We start from the raw sequence: 24,388 nt of genomic DNA on the forward strand, positions 1-24,388 counted from the left end.
TTATCACAATAAACTTGGAAATAAAAAGCAAAATACAAGTAGCAAAAAAGATAACTTTACTCAACGTAAAGATGAAGAAATCCGAATATATTTCGAAGAAGATAATATACCGAGAAAGAGCAACATTACAAGTTGGTGGGAAAAGAATCGTAAAAGGTTTCCCATATTAGGAAAAGCAGCACGACGATATATAGCTATCCCTGCTACCCAAGCAACAAGCGAAAGAGTATTCTCCACGGCTGGAAATATCGTCACACCTACTAGAGCAAGACTATTACCTGAAAATGTAGAGAAGTTGGCTTTTTTACATGAAAACTCAAAATAAAATATCATAATTACTACGTATTCGATGCATTACTTTCACTTCATTTTTCAACCTTTATAGTTCTATACTAACGAATTGACGAAACTTTATACTAATGAAAATGATCCCAATACTTTCGAAAATTCCGACACTTTCGAGAATCTCGATACTTTCGGGAATCCCGATACTTTTGGGAATCCTGATACTTTCGAGAATCTCAATACTTTCGGGAATCCCGATACTTTTGGGAATCCTGATACTTTCGAGAATCCCGATACCTTCGGAATCCCGTCCCGATCTCGAAAAAGTTTCCGGTCCCGACCCAACCTGACATTTTCGGGTTCTCGCACACTTCTATCAAATATCCCGGAAATCAGCATTTCAGACGAATACAAGGCACACATACGATCCGCGACCGTGAGCGAATCACCGATGCAATGCGAGGACAGAATCATTGAACAGATGCAACAGGATCACTTAGATCCGTAGGAAAAGATTCTATCGAAGAAATATGTAGAGAATATTTTGACGTCTTTAATTATACAGAAAATAAATTAACGATATCTAAAGCAGTTACACATAAAATACTCTTAAAAGCGGACACGCCTCCCTGTAACATTAAACTTCATAGACTACCAGAAGCACATAAACGCGAAATAGATAAACACATTAAGAAATTGTTAGAGGAAGGTGTAACAGAGCACAGCATGAGCCCATGGAACGCTCCACTGCTTGTAGTCCCTATAAAAGCCGACGCAACAGAAATTGTTAGGTATAAAGTCGTGGTAGACTTTAGAAAATTAAACGATGTCACAATAGGAAATTCTTTTCCATTAGCAAACATCACTGATAGACTAGACCAACTAGGAGAAGCACAACATTTCACCACTCTTGATCTAGCATCAGGTTACTACCAAATAGAAAAGAATAGGAAAGATAGGAAAAAGATAGCATTATCCACTTCGCAAGGACATTTCCACTTCAAACAGATGCCCTTCGAATTAAAAAATGCACGCGCAACATTCCAAAGAATGATAAACGCTGCGTTTATTGGTCTGCTAAGGCTAGATTGCTTTGTATATCTCGATGATGTAGTAATTTACGATGTCAGCCTGAAGGAGCAAAATCAACGCCTAAAAAAGGTTTCTCAAAGATTAAGAAGTTGGAACTTGAAACTCCAACCTGAAAAATGTGCATTTCTACGTAAAGAAATCATATTCTTAGGATATAAAATTATATCAAAGAGAATCAAATTCGATCCGCACAAGACACCTGTCATAAAAGAATATCCTGTACCTAGAAACCTGAAAGAATTGCAATCATTTTTATGATCAGTACGATATTATCGCAGGTATATGTATATACAGAGTGTAACATGTGTATGTTTTAATATTTTAAGAGATGGTAGGAGACCACAAATAGGTCACAAAATCTTATATAACGTAGTTTCCGATTTGCATCTGTTTCGCAGTAATAATGCTTCAAAGTGTCTATACGGTAAACTATGAATCGGAGGATTTTGTAATTTTACAGATATATTAAGGAAGAACAATAGAATAAGAAAGTCTTAATACATTTTATTCTATCTCTTCCAGTTTAATTTCTATCAAGCTCTAAAGATAAAAAATGTTTGCAGAAAAGAACGTAGCTAACACACACAGATGCAATGTAACCCAAAAGACTGGCAATAGTCAGTTTAAGATTGTTTAAGACTGACCCAGTGATTGGCAGAGCAGGGACCGTATACAATAACAATCCCATCGAAGGACATGTGTCTATGATGGCCTTAACACGTATTCAAGGCCTTCCGAAACAAACACAACTTTCCTCTAGCAACAAAATTCTCTAAGTCAACGAACTCTTTTAATGTGTTTGCCTGTCCAATATGCACGAGCTACTTTTCGTTTCAGAACATAGTGCTACCTTTAAAGCATTATTACTGCAAAACGAAAGCAGATAAGACATTATGTTATAGGACATTTTATGATCTAATTGAAATAATCTACCACCCCTTAAAATATTGAAACCTATAAATGTTACATCCTGTATATTTAAAAAAAAAAAAAAAGGCAGATGGAAGTAAAAGGTTCCACAATACGTCACTCCTACTTCTCCCAGTCCTAAAACAAACAAAAGAATAAACACACATTAAAATAATACCAAGTAAAACAGTAAGAACAATAAATTACGAGAACAAAACTAAGTAAAGTAAACAAAAGTAAAAGTATAATAGTAAGAGGAACACTTACGGCATGCAGTTCCTCCCAAAAAAGGGTCATCAGGCCAAGAATCTCGGGGGTAGCCTAATCCGGTGGTAGGTGGCACGTATCCACTGGCAGCAGGACCGCAGCCATAAAATTTCAGTACACTGCTCTTGGCCAATTTCAAAATTGTCTAGGGATGCTATAGCAATACACACATGAGTAAAAGAAAATACTGAAGATAATAGCACGCATACGCAAATGAAAAAAAATACATGTAAACACAATAAACTAAGTAACAGTATTATTAATGAAAAGTGTATACATAAAAGGGGGAAAGAGAAAAATACACTACGAATAACGCAGAATACGTCTACTCACCCCGCACACATAGCAGTGCGACAATGTACATGAGAACATGGTGAAAAATTTCTCTTTGAAAAAACTTTCAACGAATAATCGCCCCGTGAAAAAGCAACTCCTTTTACAGGTAACATTTCGCAATTCAACAAAATTCATTTTAGACTTCTCTTGGTATGAGGGCTTACTGAAGCAGCGATCACTAGCGAAGATCTACCGATAAAAATCAAAATGCAGGCAGACATACCAAGCATCTTTTATAATTATTTTTTATAATATCTTTTATAATAATCATTACGGACACTTGGAAAGTAATCATACGGCTAGACACCAAACACTTAGAAACCAGGTACGACCAATTTATCGATACGTCCTACAAATAACATTTATATATATGAAAGCAAACTACTCGAAATAAGAACTACATGTAATAAACACTTGAAAATCGTTAAAAAAGCGAATGGTGAAAATTAAAAATAATTTAAAACACATAACAGAAATATGAACGAGGAAAGACAAAACTAGAGGTCTAATAGACGGAAGAGGCACTCTACCAAAAACACTTTTTGGCACAATTAATGCCGACGACGTGGAAAGGATTAATTTCTACATATGAAACTGAAATCGAGGATAGAAAGCACTCAAAGCAGCAATGGAAGAGTAAATACAGATAACAAACAGTACATTAAATCACTTACATCATTTAGAAAAAACATTAAAACATAACCAAAATAGAGATTTGAGGCTTTCACGGCCCGGCGTCATACAGTTCTCACTGTTGAAGCGTTCGAGTGTAAACCGTTAATATATATATATATATATATATATATATATATACAGTTATATATATATATAACAGTTTCGTCAACGTACACTTTACCCCATGAGCAAGGTATTTTATATACTCCTGCCAATGAAAACTGCAGTTGAGAGTCTTTGGGGGAGGTGAGCACTTAATCAATCTTGACATGTGTGGTGAAGATGGTTTTTATGTTATGTTTCCTGAGAATTCTGCATATTCGGTCAGTTGCGCCTTGTATGTACAGGAAGAAGATGGTGTTCTGTTTGTCACTATTGTCTGGTGTGTGTTGTTTGTTCGGTGGGTTCATGATCCTGTTCATGGTGCGGTTTATTTTATTTGGAGAAACCATCTTGCTGTAGACTTGTTGCGATGTGTTGAAGTTCCTGGGGCGTGTCTTTCTTTTCACTATGTTCATAGCTCGGAGCATTAAGGAGTTGATTACTGAGTTCTTTTGTGGTGGGTGGTGGTAAGAGGAGGCGTGTAGGTATCTGTTACTGTGTGTAGGTTTTCTGTATACCTGATTTCCTAGAGAATTGTTCGGTTTCCTAGTTAGAAGTACATCGAGGAAAATAAGTGCATGATGTTCGGATTCTGTTTCCATGATGAAATATATGCTGGGATGTAGAAAGTTGGTTTATTCCGTGACTCCATAACATGAAGGCGTTATCAATATATCTGAACCAATGTGATGGTTTTAGTAGGGCCTCTTTAAGAATTTGATCTTCTAGGTGCTCCATGAAGATGTCCGCTATGATAGGCGAGATGGGAGATCCCATTGCTGCTCCCGACACTTGTCCACAGTATGTTCTTTGGAAGAGGAAATAGGTGGAGATGAGGCAGTGGTGGAACAGAAGGACCAGGTTATTGGGAATCTTGTTCTTGATGATATTCGTACTGTCATTGATGGAAACGTTAGTGAAGAGAGTTTATACATCAAAGTTGATACGAATATCACCCGGTTGAGTCCTGATGTTTTCTAACTTCTGGATGAAGTGAGTGGAATTGAGTATGTATCTGTTCGTGTTCCCCGTAAGGGTTTTGAGGACGGAAGCGAGGAATTTGGCGAAGTTGTATGTGGGCGATCCAATAGTGCGTACTGTGGGTCTTAATGGGATGTACGGTTTGTGAATTTTTGGTAGTCCTTAGAGTCTGGGTGCTTTAGGTACTTTGGGAAGGATGGATTTCTGGATGTGGTCTGATAATTGAGCCTGTTTTATCAGAGTGGAACTTGGCTATAGATTTAACTGGGTATTTGGGTACTGTCCTGTAAGTTTCGTCATTAAACTCACACTCTACTTAACGACGTCAAGTAGAGTTAATAACGTTAAGTAGACATTAAGCCTATCTCACAGACACTTTACGACTCTGCGTTCACCTCACACGTGTGCATTTATTCGTTACACGACCCTCGCGCTACTAGACGAGATGGTAGAGCTCGTACAACGGAAGAGTCTAAGACCAGCTCACGTTAACGTTATTTGGTGAGCATACCGCTAACCAGTAGTCCAACCAAGGAGTGGTCTCTGAAGCCGAATAGCAGTCTCGGAGAATCAAAGTGTGTTCATCGATTCCCAGCGTGTCGAATGATCAGATCGTGAGACATAGGAATGCCATCAACAGAACAGCGCTCCTATTTTTGTCAAAGAGATTCGGTGTTCGATCTGCTTTGATGAGGTGCTACTGATCACTCTTGTTTACTAATTACCTGCTACGCAGCTCTCGCTGTCTTCTCTCATTTCTTTCTCTATCGTTCCAGCAGATTCTCTCCCTCTCCCTCTCCCTCTCCCTCCTCTCCTCTCCTCTCCCTCTCCCTCTCCTCTCCCTCTCCTCTCCCTCTCCCTCTCCCTCTCCCTCTCCCTCTCCCTCTCCCTCTCCTCTCCCTCTCCCTCTCCCTCTCCTCCTCTCCCTCTCCCCTCTCCCTCTCCCTCTCCCTCTCCCTCTCCCTCTCCCTCTCCTCTCCCTCTCCCTCTCCCTCTCCCTCTCCCTCTCCCTCTCCCTCTCCTCTCCCTCTCCCTCTCCCTCTCCCTCTCCCTCTCCCTCCTCCCTCTCCCTCTCCTCTCCCTCTCCCTCTCCTCTCCTCTCCCTCTCCCTCTCCCTCTCCCTCTCCCTCTCCTCTCCCTCTCCTCTCTCTCTCTCTCTCTCTCTCTCTCTCTCTCTCTTTCTCTCCCTCTGCTACTCTGACGTCACAACGCGATCTCAGGCGTTCTTTTGGAACAACTGATATCGGTCGTGTGTTACGTTCCGTAACGATTACATTTTTTTTTTTTTTTTTTCTTCTTTTCCTTTCCCACGAGGAATTATCGTCGTCGCGACGGTTGGTCGCCACCCGATATTTGGCGTTAGCATAAAGTAAGTCGCAAACGTCTCTAGAATCCTGCAACGAGCTGCCGTTGCAGCAACCGTAGAATCGTAATACATAGAATCTCTGGATGCCCAGTGGTTCTCCAATAAAGGTAATAATAATAAAATTTGCCATTCACAACGGATGCAACAACAAGATACAGTGTTATGGGGAATCCCTTGTTGATTGCATTCGTTCCCGTTATTTCCACATGAACGATTACATTTAAACAAAGTTTTGCGAATATTTCTCAAATCCTTGCCGAAATACTGCCTCATTAGTAAAATTATAATCTTTCTCCTTTGTATTATTATCCTCTTAATTTTACATTTTATACATATCAGGAATCACTATTGTGCGAGTGAATGTGAGTATGTAAGAATATGGACTCAAAATTAGCTTATAAAAGTTTTCCAGGTATATTCTAGTTATCTATAGTACACCAGGTTTTTGGAAATCGGATAAAGACCAAGTAATTCAAGGAAACATATAAAATTTGTATAAGAAGTTACCAGTAGATTGGTGAGTCTCTCATTGTACATTTTTTCCATTTCTCTTACGATTGTAATTTTTTTTTTGTTTTACTTGACTCTCCTGCTTAATGTTCTTTTAAAATGTGTTTATCATCAGAATATATTCATCTATCTTAATATTGCAAACGCAATACAGTCTATTTAATAGTCAGACCTTCAAACAAGCCTCCACTCTCCCTCAAACAGGCATCCACTACGGGGCCTGTATAGGACTAGACAAAAACGTATCCACAATAATTAATCTATCGTCGAGGGTGAAGTAACCGCTCTACTTCATTGTCGAATGTACTGTTAACGCGCGTAGCGTTTGAGCAGAAAACATTCCGCCGACCAATGCGACCGCACTACGCAGATTACACGTGTTTACCCGGTTGAGATTTAACCGTAATACTACAAAATCCAAAACAGTCGTTTTTGAACTTCAAAATTCGGAAAAATGTGACCTTCAGAGAAAAAAGCATGGATTATAATATTCTCAGCTTGGAATCCAAGAAAACTTCTCTGACATAGTTTTTTGTATCAGTAGAAATAATGAAGCTATTAGGATGTGCAGGATAACAGAAACACTCCGTATAACTTAACATTGCCAAACAACTTGTTATTGCACGAAATTAATAAGGAGCTTTATACTTAAGTACCATTACACAAAATACTTTAGAACGCGGTAGAGATCTCACACGTACAGGACAAATTAGAACACGAAACAGAAACATTAAGGACCAGGAAAGATACATTCTCACTAAACATAATATATCCACACAGTCTAACGATTGTAATAATAAGTGGCGCCGTTATCATGTATGTAGTAATCTAAACAAAAACACTGTCAGTGTACAAATATACACTAAGTATATTTTTCAGAAATCGTAGTTATTCTGATCTTACAATGTATTGTTGCCACTCTCCCGTCTGCTCGCGAGAGCTAGCGTGCTTTACCTCAGATCGCCGTCAGGTGAGAAGGAGATAGGGTTTTTGAGTCCTTGGACAGGTTAAAGAGTTGAAACTCGCCGTCAACATTACTACTTTTATTCAAACGCTAGTTAATTCTGGTACTGTCGGCGTGTGTATCGGTAGAGGGGCTACGCCTAAGTGCGCCACGCCATGCTCCGCGCTATTTTTTGGAAGCATCACGGGGTAGAGGGGGGGCGTAGCCGTTACATTTTGCCGACTCTTCTGGAATTCGCTAAATGGGCGCGAAGATATTTAGCTCCACGGTTTTGCGACTGAACGCACGTGTGCCTAACACGAGCTATAACAGTATTGAAATTAAATAAGGGCAAGTACAGGGTGTAAATAAATGTTTGGTCTTGGCAGTCATAGGCGCATCCTACATTTTCGGATCGATGATGATCTGTCAAAAAAAATATCTGCCGCAAATTTCTCCTTGACCTTGAATTTTAAGACCAAAGTCTTTTTTATTGCGTTGTATTCTACACATCATGGGGATAGAAAGTGTCAAAGGAATCATGGATCACAACTCAACCGTTCTCATAAGAAATAATAGTTGAGTCTCATCATTAGTATTACTTATTTTCTACAGAATTATTCACACGTCTAATAAAGCAAGTAGTTAGTATTGTTGTTTGTTTGTGCTTAATTTAAGTACTAACTTACTTAATTTAAGTACTAACTTATACAAATAAATAATTTTTACTTAATTTAAGTACTAACTTAACTTAATTTAAGTACTAACTTAAATTAATTTAGTACTTAATTTATTTAGTACTTAATTTAAGTACTAACTTAAATTAAGTTACTAAATTACTAAAAGTTAAGTTACTAAGTTACTAAATTAAGTTACTTAAGTACTAACTTAAATTAAGTTACTAGCATGCGATGATCTCTCACTCTCTCACACCCCGTCTATCATTGCAAGCATAACACACACGGACGCACTCGTCATTATCAAACACGAATTACGTTGTCTTAAACTTAGTAGCCCAATACATTTATCGTGCTTAATTCTAGATAACGCCTTTGTAAATATATCAGCGATCATTTTTATGTCTATATGTTTGCTTTTATTTTGGTATGTTGCGTTCTTACTTAAATGTATAGCGCTCTGGTTATCGCAATATATCACAATTGGCCCTTTTATACAACTATCATAAGCTTTAACAATCTTTTAAGATACATTATTTCTTTAGTGACTTCAGAAAGTGCCATGTATTCGGCCTCCATGGTTGATAGAGCCACCGACCTCTATTTCTTTGAATTCTAACAAACTGGTTCACCGGCCAACATAATGACATATCCAGAACACGACTTTCGGTCATCTACATCTCCAGCTCAATCGAAGTCTACATACGTTCTTAATTCATCTGTCCCTTTGTAATTCCATAATCTCTAGTACCCTGCAAATAACGTAACACACGTTTAGCTATTATCCAATGCATCTTACCTGGATCCGAGCAGAATCGGCTCAATGCATCGGCGGTAAATGCCAAGTCTGGTCTCGTCGTACATTTCTCATTGCTGAAGCTTTCGGATGTAAGCCGTGTTCAGTAGAAAGAGATTTCCCGACGTTTCGCTAGCATTACAGCTGGCTTCTTCAGGGGATCGAAAGACACACTGAAACTGAAATCTTTTCCTACCGGACACGGCTTACACCCGAAAACTTCAGCAATGAGAATTGTACGATGCCGAGCCGTGAAAGCCTCAAATCTCTGGTCTCGTCGTGTTCGCCAAATAGATAATTCCACATATTAGTTCCCTGTATGGTTTTTCCTTCATTTCGCCTCCGTTCAGTTTCGGTTGCAGGTCTTCCATTCTTTGAAAGTTTTTGATTATATTCGATAGGCGTAGTTGTTGATTTGGCATTTTCCATGTTGAATTTGTTCAACAGTTCATCAATGTATCTCCGTTGCGACAGTCTCATGCTACCAGTTGCTACGTTTTTGTCTATGTTTATTCCCAATATATTGCTTATTGGTCCCAAATCATTGATTTTAAATTTGTTCATTAGTATCGTCTTTATTTTTACTAATTCTTTGATATTTTTAGAACCTATTATGAAGTTATCTACGTAGATTATTCAGATAACTTTATTATTTATCGCGTACGTATACGCATGGGTCTGCTCCGTTACTTTTAAATCCTATAGTTAATAAGAAATCATTTAGTTTACAGTACCATTCACGGCCAGCTTGTTTCAGACCATATAAGGGTTTACACAATTTGCACACTTTGTCTTCTTGTCCATGTACAACAAACAATTCTGGTTGATTCATGTACGGGTCATTCCACGCGAAATCGGGCACGTTTCGGAGCAAGTTCTTGTAATTTGCTCAAATTTGAATATGTTGTAGTCTTTAACGATATTTAAACGTACCCCAAAGCATTTTTCAAAATTTTGAAAATTGTCGTTTTTACAGCTGTTTGAAGTTAAATGCTACCTTTTTTTTAAAAAATTATAGCTATTGAACTAATAAGCGGATGGAGATGAGCTTTACGGTGCTTATAGAAAAAATATTGAAGTTTGTAAAAAAAATTATTTCATTTAAAAAAAATTGTTTTTTAATCATCTTTTTTGCAATTATTTTAAACAAATGCAGGTTTTTAATATGATGCGCGATTTTAAAAATCTGAAAAAAAAGGAGAATATAGTTTGATCCTTCCCCTTGATGGACAAACTTTCAAAAAGATGGACATTTTAAAATTGGCCCTGTGAAAATTGCCGAAAGTTGACGCTGCGTCGAGTCGCACTGCTGTGGCGGGCATGTCGTCGCTAGCAGCCTACTCGACTCCAGCGGACGAACGTGCGTTATTATTTGCGATCAAGGCGGCAAATATTGGTAACTCACTCTTTGTCAATGATACTTATTGACAAGTTCACATTCATTTTTGCCATGTGAAGTTGCAAAAAAGTGCCATTCTGCATTAATACCAAAATCTTCAAAATGAAAGCTAGGATTTAAGAGATTATATTTATGTTTTCAAGAATAAGACGAAGATTGAGTTACCAATATTTATTGATTGCATTAAACCTTGCAAATGCTCGGAAATAATGTAGAATAATTTTGGGTGAAGTCGCCTTGATTGCAAATAATAACGCACGTTCGCCCGCTGGAGTCAAGTAGGCTGCCAGCGACGACGCGCCCGCCACAGCAGTGCTACTCGACGCAGTGTCAACTTTCAGCAATTTTCACAGGGCCAATTTTAAAATGTCCATCTTTTTGAAAGTTTTTCCATCAAGGGGAAGGATCAAACTATATTCTCCTTTTTTTTCAGATTTTTAAAATCGCGCATCATCTTAAAAACCTGCATTTGTTTAAAATAATTGCAAAAAAGATGATTAAAAAACAATTTCTTTTAAATGAAATAATTTTGTTTACAAACTTCAATATTTTCTCTATAAGCACCGTAAAGCTCATCTCCATCTGCTTACTAGTTCAATAGCTATAATTTTTTAAAAAAAAGGTAGCACTTAACTTCAAACAGCTGTAAAAACGACAATTTTCAAAATTTTGAAAAATGCTTTGGGGTACGTTTAAATATCGTTAAAGACTACAACATATTCAAATTTGAGCAAATTACAAGAACTTGCTCCGAAACGTGCCCGATTTCGCGTGGAATGACCCGTACAACTCATCATGGAAATCTCCTTGTACGTACGCCGAGATCACGTCTGCTTGGTGAACATGCATCTCCTCTAATATAACCGTAGCTAAAAATGTTCGAATGGTTTCGTAACACGCTACAGGCGCAAATACTTCCTCATAATCTATTCCTTTTTCTTGTGTATGTCCACGTACAACAAGCCTGGTCTTGTATCGGTCTATGGTTCCGTCTTGTTTTCTTTTTACTGTGAAAACTCATCTGTTGCTGAGGACTTTCTTATTTGTCGATCGTGGTACTAATTTCCACGTTTGATTTTCCATCAACGTTTTGTATTCTAATTTCATCGCTTCTAGTCACAATTGTCTGTCATCTCGATTCATTGCGTCAGTCACGTCTGATGGGTCCGTAAGCGACAAGTTTGTAAATTCTTGTGGTCGTTGTTGGTATTAGAGCTATTGATTGTGAGATACTCGGGTACCCGGCTACTCGGGTGAGATACCCGGATATATCAAAATTACCCATGATACCCGAATATATCAAAATTACCCGTGCTGCCCGGGTATCTCACGGGTACCAGACACACGAGACGGACAAGACTGTTGTGCCGAATTAAGCCGAGTTGAACCGAATCGAATCGGAATGAACCGAAGTGAACAGAACTGAGCCGAATTGTACCGAACTCGAATGAACTAGAATTGAATCTTCGTTTTGAAGTAAAAAGAAATACATCATAATTTAAACCCTCTTTTCTGGTGGAAATATAATACATTTAAATATAAAAAATTATCAAATCTAGCAAAAGCTTATTTAAGTATTCCAGCTACATCTGCTAGTTCAGAGCGTTGTTTTTCCACAGCTGAGAATATTGTAAATGACAAGCGCTCTTGCTTATCACCTGAAAATGTGAATTTATTAGTATTTTTATATCAAAACAGAAATGTTTAAAATATAGATTGTGTACATATATGTAAATAGATATATAAATTGAAAGATGTCACATACAATGCAAGAATTAGTTTTGTTGAATATTTTTTATCACATTTGATTTATGATTGAATGACAATTTATCTATTTTTGCACACACGTTAAGTTAGATAGTGTCTTAATGATAAGTCCTGATAAATATAGAAACAAAACGAAAGCTGTAAGGTGAGAATTAATAAATGTCATCTGCTTTGAAAATAATAGAAAACAACTAAACAATATTTTTATGGCCAACTTAACATTTATATTCACTTTGATTTTAAGTACTGTACGAGGAATTAAACATAAATGTGAAGAGTATTGACAATGTCAATGAGTCTAAAACTACTGCAAAGCAATCGGCTCAATTCGGCTCAACTCGGCTTAATTCAGCACGAGATTCTTATCTATCTCTTGCTTCGGGTACCCGTGAGATACCCGGGTTATACGAGTAATTTTAGTATACCCGGGTATCTCATGGGTACCCGGGTACTCGGATATCTCACTCGGTTCACTTGAAATCTCGAACCTTAGTTAGTATACCTTTCTTGGACGACTGAGTTTTCCTGTCGTTATTTTTCTCGAACGTCCTGGTCCTCTCTGCGGAGTTTCGACTTGTACATTTTCTATCTCTTCTTCATTTGCCGATCATTCTTCCGCCTCTTCGTTGTGACGATTGTTGATGGATTCCTCAAACGTCTGTACACATTTTGGATCTTCTATCTCATTTTCCATGACACTTGATAGGTACGTAAACGATTTATTTGTGGTATCGTTAATTTGCTTAATGTCTTCTATAAATCGAACATTTCTCGCTTTAATCATTGTTTTTGTATTTGGCCGCCATACTCCATAGGCTTTAGATTCGCTGGAATAACCAACTAATGTATATGTATTACTCTTTGGCTCTAATTTACTTCGTTTGCCTCCTTTTTCTAACGCTGTCACTTTGCTACTTATTATCCGCATGTAACCTACATATGGTTTCTTCTTCGTCCTCATTTCAAAGGATGTCTTGCCATTCAAAATCTTAGTTGGGCAGCGGTTCCTTAGATACACATCCGTATTTAATGCTTCGCCTCACAAACTCATTGGTAATTTGAGGCGTATACTCCACGCTCAATTTTCTACCAATACCTTCGTTTTTCAAGAATTTTGTGAAATCTTTCGCAAGGTATTCCTTTGCATTGTCCTTTCGAAGCCGCTTTATACAATATCCTGTTTCCTTTTCCACGCAACGTTTGTAACTCTTAAAGGCTGTCGACACGTCAGCACGACTTCGCAGCATCGCTACTTCAATGTGTCTGGTATGATTACACTGTTCGACAAATTTTGACTTTTTTTCGATTTTGTAAGCGTGAATAAACATTTCTTATAAATTTCGACGCGCTGATTACGAATCTGCAAACCGTTTCTTTCCAGAACGTACAGTTTTTGAAAAAATCAATTTTGAAAAAAATGACAAATTTTCAACTTTGGGATTTTTTTCTGCTTTTACCGTAGTAGTTATTTAGTTGCTCTTTACACGAAATGATTCTGTGGACTCTCCCGAATAAAATAATAGAAATAGTTATTAGATTATAAACATCGAAATAGGTTTAAATAACAATTAAAGTGAAAAGGACACCCAAAACGCACCCATTTTTGCTGATATTTTTCACTTTATTTTAAAAAGTAAGGGTCTAGGAGAAAATTTGACTATACCACGCGATAGAGCAAACCTTTCTACTAAGGAAAGCATCAGGCGAATGTCCAAAATTATTTTTGTTTTCAATATAGAAATAAAATAGTTTGGCGAAACGCGCGGCGGCGACAGTGGTACTCAATGACGTCAATGTGTATAGGGTCCGCGGAACGGCAGGCGATAGGCGAGGCGTCCACCGGCGCGCGTCGCCGTCATTGAGTACCACTGTCGCCGCCGCGCGTTTCGCCAAACTATTTTATTTCTATATTGAAAACAAAAATAATTTTGAACATTCGCTTGATGCTTTCCTTAGTAGAAAGGTTTGCTCTATCGCGTGGTATAGTCAAATTTTCTCCTAGACCCTTACTTTTTAAAATAAAGTGAAAAATATCAGCAAAAATGGGTGCGTTTTGGGTGTCCTTTTCACTTTAATTGTTATTTAAACCTATTTCGATGTTTATAATCTAATAACTATTTCTATTATTTTATTCGGGAGAGTCCACAGAATCATTTCGTGTAAAGAGCAACTAAATAACTACTACGGTAAAAGCAGAAAAAAATCCCAAAGTTGAAAATCTGTCAGTTTTTTCAAAATTGATTTTTTCAAAAACTGTACGTTCTGGAAAGAAACGGTTTGCAGATTCGTAATCAGCACGTCGAAATCTATAAGAAATGTTTATTCACGTTTACAAAATCAGACCCGTGTTGAACAGTGTTATCGATGAAGGTGACAAAGTATTTGGCTCCTCCAAGTGATTGAACGTTAAATGGACCACATATGTCAGAGTGGACTAAACATAGAGTCTCATTTACTGTATGACCAGAATATTTGTATGGTTGTTGATGTATTTTACATCTCTCACATATCTCGCATTCAAAGTTACCCGTATTTGTATCTAGCTGCATCCCAGCAACCATGTCTCGAGCAGCAAGCTTCCTCAAATCATTGATATTAAGGTGTTCATACCTCTGGTGCCATCTCATTATGTTATCATCCTTGTATTTTTGACTCATCATGGCCTGCTGTTTTACCTCGTCCACCACATATAATTGTCCTCGTTTATGAGCCACCAGCGCTGTTGATCCATCTGTACGCTTTACTACAGCTTCATTTTTATGAAATGTTACAGTGTAACCGTAATCTGTAATATGTGAAACCGAAAATAGATTTGTTCGCAGTTGTGGTACGTACATTGTGTTTTGTAGCTTGACATTGTTTGCGGTTCTCTGATTTAATTTTATATTCACTTTTACTTCCTCTATGCCAACCGACTTTATATGATGTTCGGCAGCAGTATAAACATCATTGCATACGCCGTTGTTTAATGAATTAAACACATGTGCTTTGTAGCATCGCTGTCTAAGCACCAGAAATTTGACTCTACGGACTCAATATTTAAAACCATAGCGGACATGGCATCTTCACTTTTACTCGAATGTGGCTTTCTCAATTTTAATTTGTATTCATAAGCTTTATGTCCTAATTTTCCACAGTTGTAATATTTAAATGTAAACTTACGCTCGGTGGGTTTAATTTCCTGTCCTTTCGTATTTGGTCTTTTGTTTTTGTTGTGACGATGTTTCCCCTTTGTCACTGGCGTAACTAGGATTTTGGTCTAGGGGGGGCCAGGTCGCTGTAGCGAATCTAGACTTATACTAAACTATATACGTGCGTTTACAAATTAAAGGTACATACACATTTTAAAATATTCATCTTCATGTTTATTTAATGCTAACACACATAATATATAATTACATAATTTAAGATTATGTAAGCTTTAATTTACGAGTTTTTTTTTTGAAAAAATATTTAGCACTTGTTGTGCTGTTATTTTGGTTTTATCTATTTCATTTTCGATGTTCAGGAGTACCATATTCGAAGATCTCTCCTGAAGCATAATCGTTCTTAACCAGTTTTTAATGCGACGCATAGTCGAGAAGCTCCTTTCACAGCCAGCCGAACTTACAGGAAGGCTAATAGCTACTTGTAGCAACTTGTATAAATTGGGACAATAATCTTTATTAATTTCGTTTTTTAGTGTTTCTAAATTTATTTCGAAGTTTTTCTTTTTCAACATATTTTTTACTATTACTATTTCAGCCTGTAAGGTAGGAATGTCTATATTTAAAATAGGTTTATAATTTGCTACGAAAAGCTCTCCATGTTCCAGGACCAACTTTATAAATGCGTCAACTGATTGCACCAAAGGTAGATTTTCGAATCTATTTTTCAAATTACTGATCATATTGTCCATCACTTGAAAATAAATATTTATTTTTCAATATTCGGAAGGTTGTGTATCTGATGGTATGTCTACTAGATTACCTTTGCCTAGAGTTGACTCTATAACGAAGTCATTTATTCCCTCCGGGTTTCGTCTTCTTCTCGAAACTAGAGTGGGTTCTAGAGAAATTTCGTGTTCTTCTGCGAATTTTTCAATTTCATTCTAAAGGCTATCGAATTGGTGTCTACTCTCCTCAAAACTAGTTATAATGCCTGTTATTATATCAGTTGCCTGACCCAGAGTTGCACTTTTACTTTGGAAGTATTTGCTCAATACATTCATTATTGACAATACTGATTGGAACACAAATAAACAAATAAAAAAATCTGGTTTCGTGATGTAAGTCAGTATACCAAGGGCTTCCACTGAGTTCTTATTTTGAGCCTGGTCGATTTTCTTTTACAAAGCTGTTTTAAGCTTTTTTGCAGCTTTGCAATTTTCATAACGACAGCTGTATCTTGTATTACTCCAGCTTCCCATTTGGCGACCAGATTTTATACCAAGAGACGCGTGAACTTTCAAAAGACGCGCATGATTACCGGGTTGCGAGAAATGGATATACAAAGCTTCAAGAGTATTGAAAAAGGCAGTTGCTGATGAAACTTTTCTGCACTAATCGACGACAACTAACTTCAGTTTATGTGCTAAACAATGAATATAAATTGCTTGAGGGTGCGATTCTTCGATCAGTGCAAATTATTTCTGCTAATCCTGTAGCATCTCTGGACGTGGAACAGTTTATGAAACCAATAAAGCGTTTTTCAACATCCAGGTTCTTGACATATCTAATGGTGACCGACAATTGCTCTTCTTTATAACACCTAGCTTCATCTACAAAAAATAGATGAATTAAAGAAAAAAACTCACAACCCTTCACCTCTTTTATTATTTCCTGTAGAATGAGCTGAGCTATGATATCAATGATTTCATTTTGTATTTTAGGACTATAATAGTTCGTATGTTGTTCCAAATGCTTTGAAAAATGTTCATTATATTTCGCAAAGAGCTCACTAATTTCCAAAAAATTATCCCTGTTTTTAGAAGTCGGATCTTCACAATGACCCCTCAAAGGTAATCCCTGACGTACCAAGCATAATATAATGTCTGTAAGCTTGACCAAATAGTCTCTATTCTGACCTACTTCTTCTGTATGTTGCATTACAAGTTTTTCATGTATACTTCCAGATGCAACAGACTGCTTATAACATATAAACATTTGAGTAGACTGGATATGGAGGGATGATTGATCATGTTTTTGTAGCGCTTCTTTCAGTTTTTTCCAATTGTTAAATCCGCTGCTAATAAACTTTTCAATTTGATCCCGTATGGTAACTTTGAGGAAATGTCTACACACGAAGGAATAGACTTTGTCTTCTTTTACGCTATATTCAAGCCAGCTGTATGTGTCATAGTATTTTGATGAAAATGATCGCTGTCTATCCCCTAGTTTACTTTTTGGAAAATTTATTCGAGGTTGTATTGGATCGGTCTCGAGAGTGCCAAGATTTCTTCTCTCAATAATTGTGGTTCCAATTTCTTCGCCTGAAACAACCGTGCTAACTGCTGATGTTGATGGTAGACAAGATTGGGTAGTGGATTTACGTATTCTTGTTCCTTATTAATTCTAAGTTCGGTTTCAAATTTTTCATCTGAGCAGATTACGTGTACTGCTGACACTGTTAATGGTGTATCGAAATCGGGACGTGTATTAATACGTGTTTTCCTTCTGTTGATTGCCTCAGCATCATTAGTTGTTTCTTCAGATCGACTACCCATAGTTTTAAAGTAGGATTTTGTGTCTTTGAATTTCTTCATTTTGTAATCTAAGGTGGTGGAACAAAAATCATTAAATTTGTCCAGTAAGGAGAACGTAATTTATCGACAACAATAATAAATAGCAATCACAGTAACAAGTAGTATGTAGTAGAGTAGGGCACAAATCAACTAACAATTAAAAATGACTAATAGTCTGATTGATCGTTAGTCATAACCAAATAGTCATTGGTAATAACTTTTTGATTTCATAGTAGTAAATCAAAAAGTTTATACCAATGACTATTTAGTTCTGACTAACGATCAATCAGACTATTAGTCATTTTTAGTTGTTAGTTGATTTGTGTACCACTCTGGTATGTAGGTATTTATGCACGTGAAATACAAACTTATGGGATACAATGTTTGGAATATCACAGAAAATGTTTACCGCTTAGGTATGTCGAGAAAATTGTTGTAGAGGTTGTATATGTACGTATATATGTATGTATATATGTATTGTATGTACAGATTAACTCGTCTCAGGCTGAAAGCTGAAATATTTTTGAAATTATTAATTGTATATCGGAAAAAATTGCAGCCAAAAGTTGAATGGTTTTCGAGGGAAAATGATTCGATATGATTAATATTTCTTCAAGTAGACGCATACAGAATGCTCAAAAGGTCAAGTTTGTTTTCTTAAATGACATCAGTGCAAAAAGATAAAGATATTGTAGGTGTATAATTTTTGAATCAAACATTACTCACATTTTGTTGCCGATTGAACTAATATTCTGATATTTATATTTCTTATAAAACAGATTAAATGTTACACACTTTTTATTCTGTTATTTCACTGTTTTTGTTATGTACTAATTGTAAACTAGGGAGCATTCTAAAACGTTCTATATTCACAGACTACGGGAAAGATCTCTGTCGTCGCGAACTGCAGTTCATTGCGTGAGCGTTATTCTTTTGTCTTTTGTCTAGTAGCCCATTGAGAGTCGCGCGAGCCGCGATCAACGTAGAACGTTATTCGATCATTTCTGGAGGGTGCCCAGCCCACCCTGGCCCCCCTAGTTACGCTAACGTCCTTTGTTAAAAATGCGGTGTTGTTAGTACTCACTTCACAATATGGTCCGTTATAATTCCGTTCGCTTTGTGTGGCTTCTTCTTCTATCAATTTCGTCTTCAAATTTCCAATAGCGTGCACTTCATCGCGCGCCTCAATTACGATGCAAAAGTTTTCATATTCAACCGGTAAGGAGCTGAGCAGCATTATCGACAGCAGATCGGGCGAAATTTTTATACCGGCTTCTTCAAGCTGTTCAGACTTGTTCTCAAAGTTACTTATGTGTTGCGTCATTGACACGTGCGTACCTTTCTTCATACGACACAATTGCTTATATAAAGTTGCCTTCCTTATTGAGGCTCTTAACTGGTGTATTTCTTTAATCAGATTCCAAGCATCTTTAGATGTATCGGCTTTCTTAACATGACTTATCTGATTTTTAGATATACTTAACAAAATTAACGTCAATGCCTTTTCGTCCTTCATAGATCATGCTGCAGCACTTTGATCACTTTTCACATTTGTGCCATTAACGTGATGCCATAGTTCGTTACATATTAACACGCTTCTCATGTGCAGCTTCCAGGATTCGTACTTATTGTCTGTTAATTTCTCAATACTTTGTATACCGCTTATGAAAGTCATATTTTTAATTTTACACACTCACTATTGTTCACACGCGCAGTAATTGTACCTGGGCCCATAACCTGTTATGTTTTTAATCACTAAGCTAACATTACTTGTTAAAATAATGGATAGCTCCTACTACTAACTCAAATTAACAAAGAAAACCTCAACTAAGGAAGATTGCGATGATCTCTCACTCTCTCACAATTTGCTATTTGGAGGAAATCTAACAATCGATCATAATGAATATTACCTTACAAGTCTTGAAAGATGTTCATCTTCTATTTCGTCTTCTAAGCTAACGGACCAATCAATTCTGATTAATATTTCTTAATAGTCGAGCTTGAATGCCAGCTTCAATATGGCACCATTGTTTTGCAAACACGTCTCTCATCCATTTTGAATATTGTTTATAATTTGCTAATGTAATTTTGGTATAATTCGTAAATGTTGGAAAGCATCCTCTATTCGAATTTTCAATTCCTGCACAGTTCTTATTCCGTGCTCCGATCTATATGTCTGTTCCTTTACCGCTCCCCATAAGAGAAAATCTAATGGATTTAGATCGAGTGATCGCGGAGGCCATATAATTGGTGTAGGTCTATTACCAATCCATTTTGATCCAAACATTTGATTTAAAAAGTCTCGAATCGGCCGACTACAGTTTGGTGGTGCTCCATCGTACATAAAATAAATAAAACGACACCTTTCACACGGTATAATACGCAGTTTGGTCAACAATCGTGAGCATAAAAACCTAGGGTAATTCTCACTCGTTAAACAACTTGAAAGATAAAAAGGACCAATAATTCTGTTTCCTACAATGGCTCCCCACACATTGATTGAAAAGCGTCCCTGATTGAAATGTTTTATAAGTGTGATTAGAAAAACAGCTCTTATCGGTGAAAATAGTACCTTTTCAAACATTCTGATTTCGGTGTAACTTCCGAAGCATCGCTTGACAGAAACGTTTTCGAACATCATAGTCAATATTTTGGAGAGCTTGAACACTTTGAATTCAAAAAGGTCGAAGACCTTCTTCACGCATTATACGACGCACTGTCTAATGCAAGATGCCGACACGACGAACAATGTGACGCAAACTCATTACTGGCTATATCGTTATTAACATTTCGTTATTAACGAAAAACCCCGACCAATCGGAGTGCGCGAATAGCGAGCGCTCGGCCGACCAGCGACAGGGCACAAGCTACGCGGAGCGTCTGCTATTCATCGTGTTCGAGGCTTGTACAAGAAACTCAAGATCTTTACGTTATTGTCCAATTTCTCCTAAACTATTGGATGAAAAATTATGAAAAAAAACAAGGACACGAAGGCTATTGGAACACATTGTGGAGTTTTTCAGATTTTTACATTAATTATCCTAGTTGTAAAAAATAAAAAATTAGGTAAAAGAGTTTAAAAATGCCGATTTAGTAAAGTAATGCCATAATAAAGAAATAAAAAGCAGTGTTTTCGTAGTCCCTCCGGTTCGTACGTTATTTTACTGTGCATTAAAACATCGAAAACTGTACAAGGATATTTAATTCACAATGAATGAACGAAAATTGGACGTGGTAGTTGCTGTAATCGGTAAAAAGTACGGAAACATTGATTTTTATTTTTTTAATTGTGACGGACCAAAGCAAAAAATATTTAAATAAATTGAGATTAATAGTATGATTCTAGTAATATGAGTAATTACTATCGGTAAAACTCACCCATTCGGAGAGGAATTCACCTGCTGCTTGAACAATTGCTCCATGGAGTCACTGTGCCACTTCCGATCATTGGGGAATGACACCCAGGTAGCGCTGATCGCAGGTATGCAACATCACAAGAAGCCACCTTACATTTACAACACTTCGCGGTCATTAACACTGATCACTTCACCAAACGAACACTTGACCTTTGAATGGCCGACAACCGATTATTTTGAATCGTTCTGCGGCATTCCGAAAATAAAAACAAGATATTAAACAGTTCGGCGGTGAAATTCCGATCGATATTGACGATTTTTTCCGAAGTCTCATCGACTGCCGCAGAACATTTCAGAATAGTCGCTTGTCGGTCATTGAAAGGTCAAGTGCTCGTTTAGTGAAGTGATCAGTGTTAGTGACTGCGAAGTGTTATAAATGCAAGGTGTCTACTTGTTGTGTTGTACCTGTGATCAACGCTACCTGGGCATCACTCCCCAGTGATGGGGATCAGCACAGTGACCCAATGGAGCAAGTGTTCAAGCAGCAGGTGAATTCCTCTCCGAATGAATGAGTTTTACTAATAGTAATTACTCGTATAGTAATACGAGTACAGTAATACTCATTACTCGTATAGTAATACGAGTAATTACTCTAGTAAGAGTGATATTATTAATCTCAATTTATTTAAACATTTTTTGCCTTGCTCCGCCATAATCAAAAACATAAAAATCAATGTTTCCGTTCTTTTTGCCGATTACAGCAACTAATATGTCCAATTTTTTGTTCATTCTTTATGAAATAAGTATTCTTGTACAGTTTTCAATGTTTTAATACACAGTAAAATAACGTAAAATCCGTAGGAACTATGAAAACATTGCTTTTTATTTTTTTTTAGTACGGCATTACTTTATTAAATCGGCATTTTAAAATTCCTTTTTCTCGTTTTTTATTTTGTACAACTTGTATAATTAGTTTAAAAATCTGAAGAAATTCTATAATATGTGTCTCAATAGTTAACGTGTCCCTGATGATTTTCATAATTTTCCTCCAATACTTTAGGAGAAATTGAGCATTGACGTAAACATTTTGAATTTCTGGTGCAAGCCTCGAGCACGGCGAGTAGTAAACACTATGCGTAGCTTGTGCACCATCACTGGTCGGCCGAGCGTTCGCTATGCACGCTCTCTGATTGGTCGGTATTTTTCGTTAATAACTCGTTAGTGAAGGTCGGGAGAAAATTTTCGCTAAGGAAAATGATGCTTAGGATTACCCCAGAAATCACCCTTTCTCGGAAGTTACACTTATTATGGGACACCCTATATAATGTGGATAAGTCAGGCTTAATGTGGAAAAGCCTGTCTCAGAAAACATTAGTGCATCGAACAGAAAAGAAAGTGTACGATAATAAACTGAAGCAAGATCGCGTTACAATAGCAGTGTGTGAAAATGTAACCTGTACGCATAAGCTTGCTCCACTTTTTATTACTAAATTTGAAAATTAGCGTGCATTGAAACGGTGTCAGACTGATTTACCTATTGTTTATAAAGCCCAACGGAATGCGTGGGTAGACAGAAATATTTTTTCAGAATGAGTAAATGATTATTTTCTACCAGTAATTCGTCAATACTAATTAAAAGTCAAGCATAACAGGAAAAGTGCTTTTGCTGTTAGAGAATTGGAGATGTCATGTTCTTCTTAATGACCAAATGAAGAACAGCAATGTAGAAATTATTTATCTTTCGCCCAACACTACATCCATGCTTCAACCTGTGGATCAGGGAATTACTGCAAAAGTTAAAATATCTTATCGTCATATCCTGGCGGTGTTACAGAATTTTATGTGGGATATAATTTAAAAGACCGTATTTATAACTTATATGAATATTGGGAAAAAGTTACAAATAAAGACATAAAAAATTCGTGCAAACAGCTTCTGGGAAACCAAATTGCAGATAACATAGAACCAGAAACAAGAGCCAACAATTCAGGAAACTTACTGGAAACGTCATTAAATGCAGCAGAAATAGAAGAATGGATCAAATCGTGAAGAGAAGCAGAAAGAAAAGGAAGAAGAAGAGGAGAAGCAGCAGAAGAGGAAACAGAAGAAGTACAAGTAGAAGAAAAAGAAGAACGAGAAGAAGAAGGAACAGAAGTAGACGAGGAATGTTCTCTGCCTCAATTTACAGAAGATGATATAAAAAGGCATTCAATATTATCGTTGCTTGATCAAAACAGCATGATAAAATTGTGCAATACCAAGCACAAAGCCTAAAAGACTATTATTTTGAACAAGGTAGAAAGTGAAAAAATTGTATTGCAAAAATGTGTGGCCGTGTATATTTTTGTGATTCATAATAAACTGACATTAATAATAAAAATTCCTCTGATTTACGTAGTGTTTAGACTCATTTTTATCGGTAGGATTTCATCAATCCAGCGGTAGCATTTTTATAAATGTAAGATGAAAATTACAGACATTAATATTTTTGAAATTGCGTGTTTTTTGTAATATACGCGGCATTTGTTTCAAATGCATGGCGTCGGTCGCCGCTGCTCGCCCTATTATATCTTTCTTACTTACCCTTACTACATCGATTCACTGTCTTTGTCCATAAGACCAGGTCTCGCTGAGTTGAAGATTTTTAATGATGGTGTGGTAATGGGGCTGGCTCATTGTAATTAAAGCAATACAATTCTATTGGAATTTAGACGTTACATTACTGTACTACTATAAAGACAAAAGCAGCAGACTTTTTCGATAAACCATCGGGAAATGAAACAGAAATTAAAGATGATTTCGACTCACCAAAAAATCGTGAAATACAAATGTATTTTTCAGATAATTTCACACCTAGAAACATAAAAATCGTTGAGTGGTGGAAATGCAATCATATGCGACATCCCATACCGACACCGCAAGTTGTCAGCGAACGCTTGTTTTCGTTATCTGGCAGCACTGTCGTATCTACACGAATCAAATTGCTGCCGGAAAATGTGAATGAATTGTGCTTTTTACACCGTAACTTAAAATAAAAATACCATAAAATACAAGTACATGCTTAATTTAATTTTTTTGTCCTTGTCTTCTTCCTTATATTTAAAGGTTTATTGTGCGTTATAATCTTTATTTAGTAAACGATTGATAAAAACGTATGTACATAGTAAATGTAGTTTATTCGAACTTTAAGTTACGATTTTGTGAA

General features: G+C 36.8%; 2 protein-coding genes across 13 annotated transcripts in view; both read right to left on the reverse strand.

Moving 5' to 3' along the window:
* Positions 1-24,388, reverse strand: part of LOC143189077 (uncharacterized) — a 407,881-nt gene that overhangs the window by 122,002 nt on the left and 261,491 nt on the right. Inside the window, exons 10-11 of one of the 12 annotated variants that reach the window (XR_013001548.1) lie at positions 2,554-2,707; positions 2,289-2,424 (exon numbers count right to left, since the gene is read on the reverse strand). The exons of 9 other annotated variants lie outside the window; for them this stretch is intronic. Coding sequence is in view for 2 of the 3 variants with exons in the window: in XM_076374943.1 (XP_076231058.1) it covers positions 22,935-22,952 (18 nt within the window). In the remaining variant the exon portion in view is untranslated. Of the gene's footprint in view, positions 1-2,288; positions 2,425-2,553; positions 2,708-22,797; positions 22,953-24,388 lie in introns of those variants that run through there. 2 more of the 12 variants (XM_076375021.1, XM_076374943.1) reach the window with 2 other exon arrangements.
* Positions 15,475-18,129, reverse strand: LOC143180086 (zinc finger MYM-type protein 1-like). The gene is made up of 10 exons (XM_076379620.1): positions 18,108-18,129; positions 18,025-18,044; positions 17,917-17,977; positions 17,586-17,856; positions 16,684-17,541; positions 16,460-16,640; positions 16,222-16,417; positions 16,075-16,173; positions 15,536-15,942; positions 15,475-15,480 (listed from the first exon to the last, which is right to left on the reverse strand). Exons 1-10 carry the CDS (start codon positions 18,127-18,129, stop codon positions 15,475-15,477), a joined length of 2,121 nt encoding a protein of 706 aa, XP_076235735.1.

This window comes from Calliopsis andreniformis, chromosome 1, assembly GCF_051401765.1.
Source record: "Calliopsis andreniformis isolate RMS-2024a chromosome 1, iyCalAndr_principal, whole genome shotgun sequence".
NCBI classification, from domain to species: Eukaryota; Metazoa; Arthropoda; class Insecta; order Hymenoptera; family Andrenidae; genus Calliopsis; species Calliopsis andreniformis.

Bases quoted from the DNA above. Each gene is read 5' to 3' on its own strand.
- LOC143180086 (XM_076379620.1), bottom strand. From the start codon at position 18,129: ATGACTAATAGTCTGATTGATC. The intron at 17,978-18,024 runs GTTATGACTAAC...TTTAATTGTTAG, and splicing joins TTATTACCAATGACTATTTG to TTGATTTGTGCCCTACTCTA. The intron at 16,174-16,221 runs GTAGACACCAAT...AAAAATTCGCAG, and splicing joins TATAACTAGTTTTGAGGAGA to AAGAACACGAAATTTCTCTA.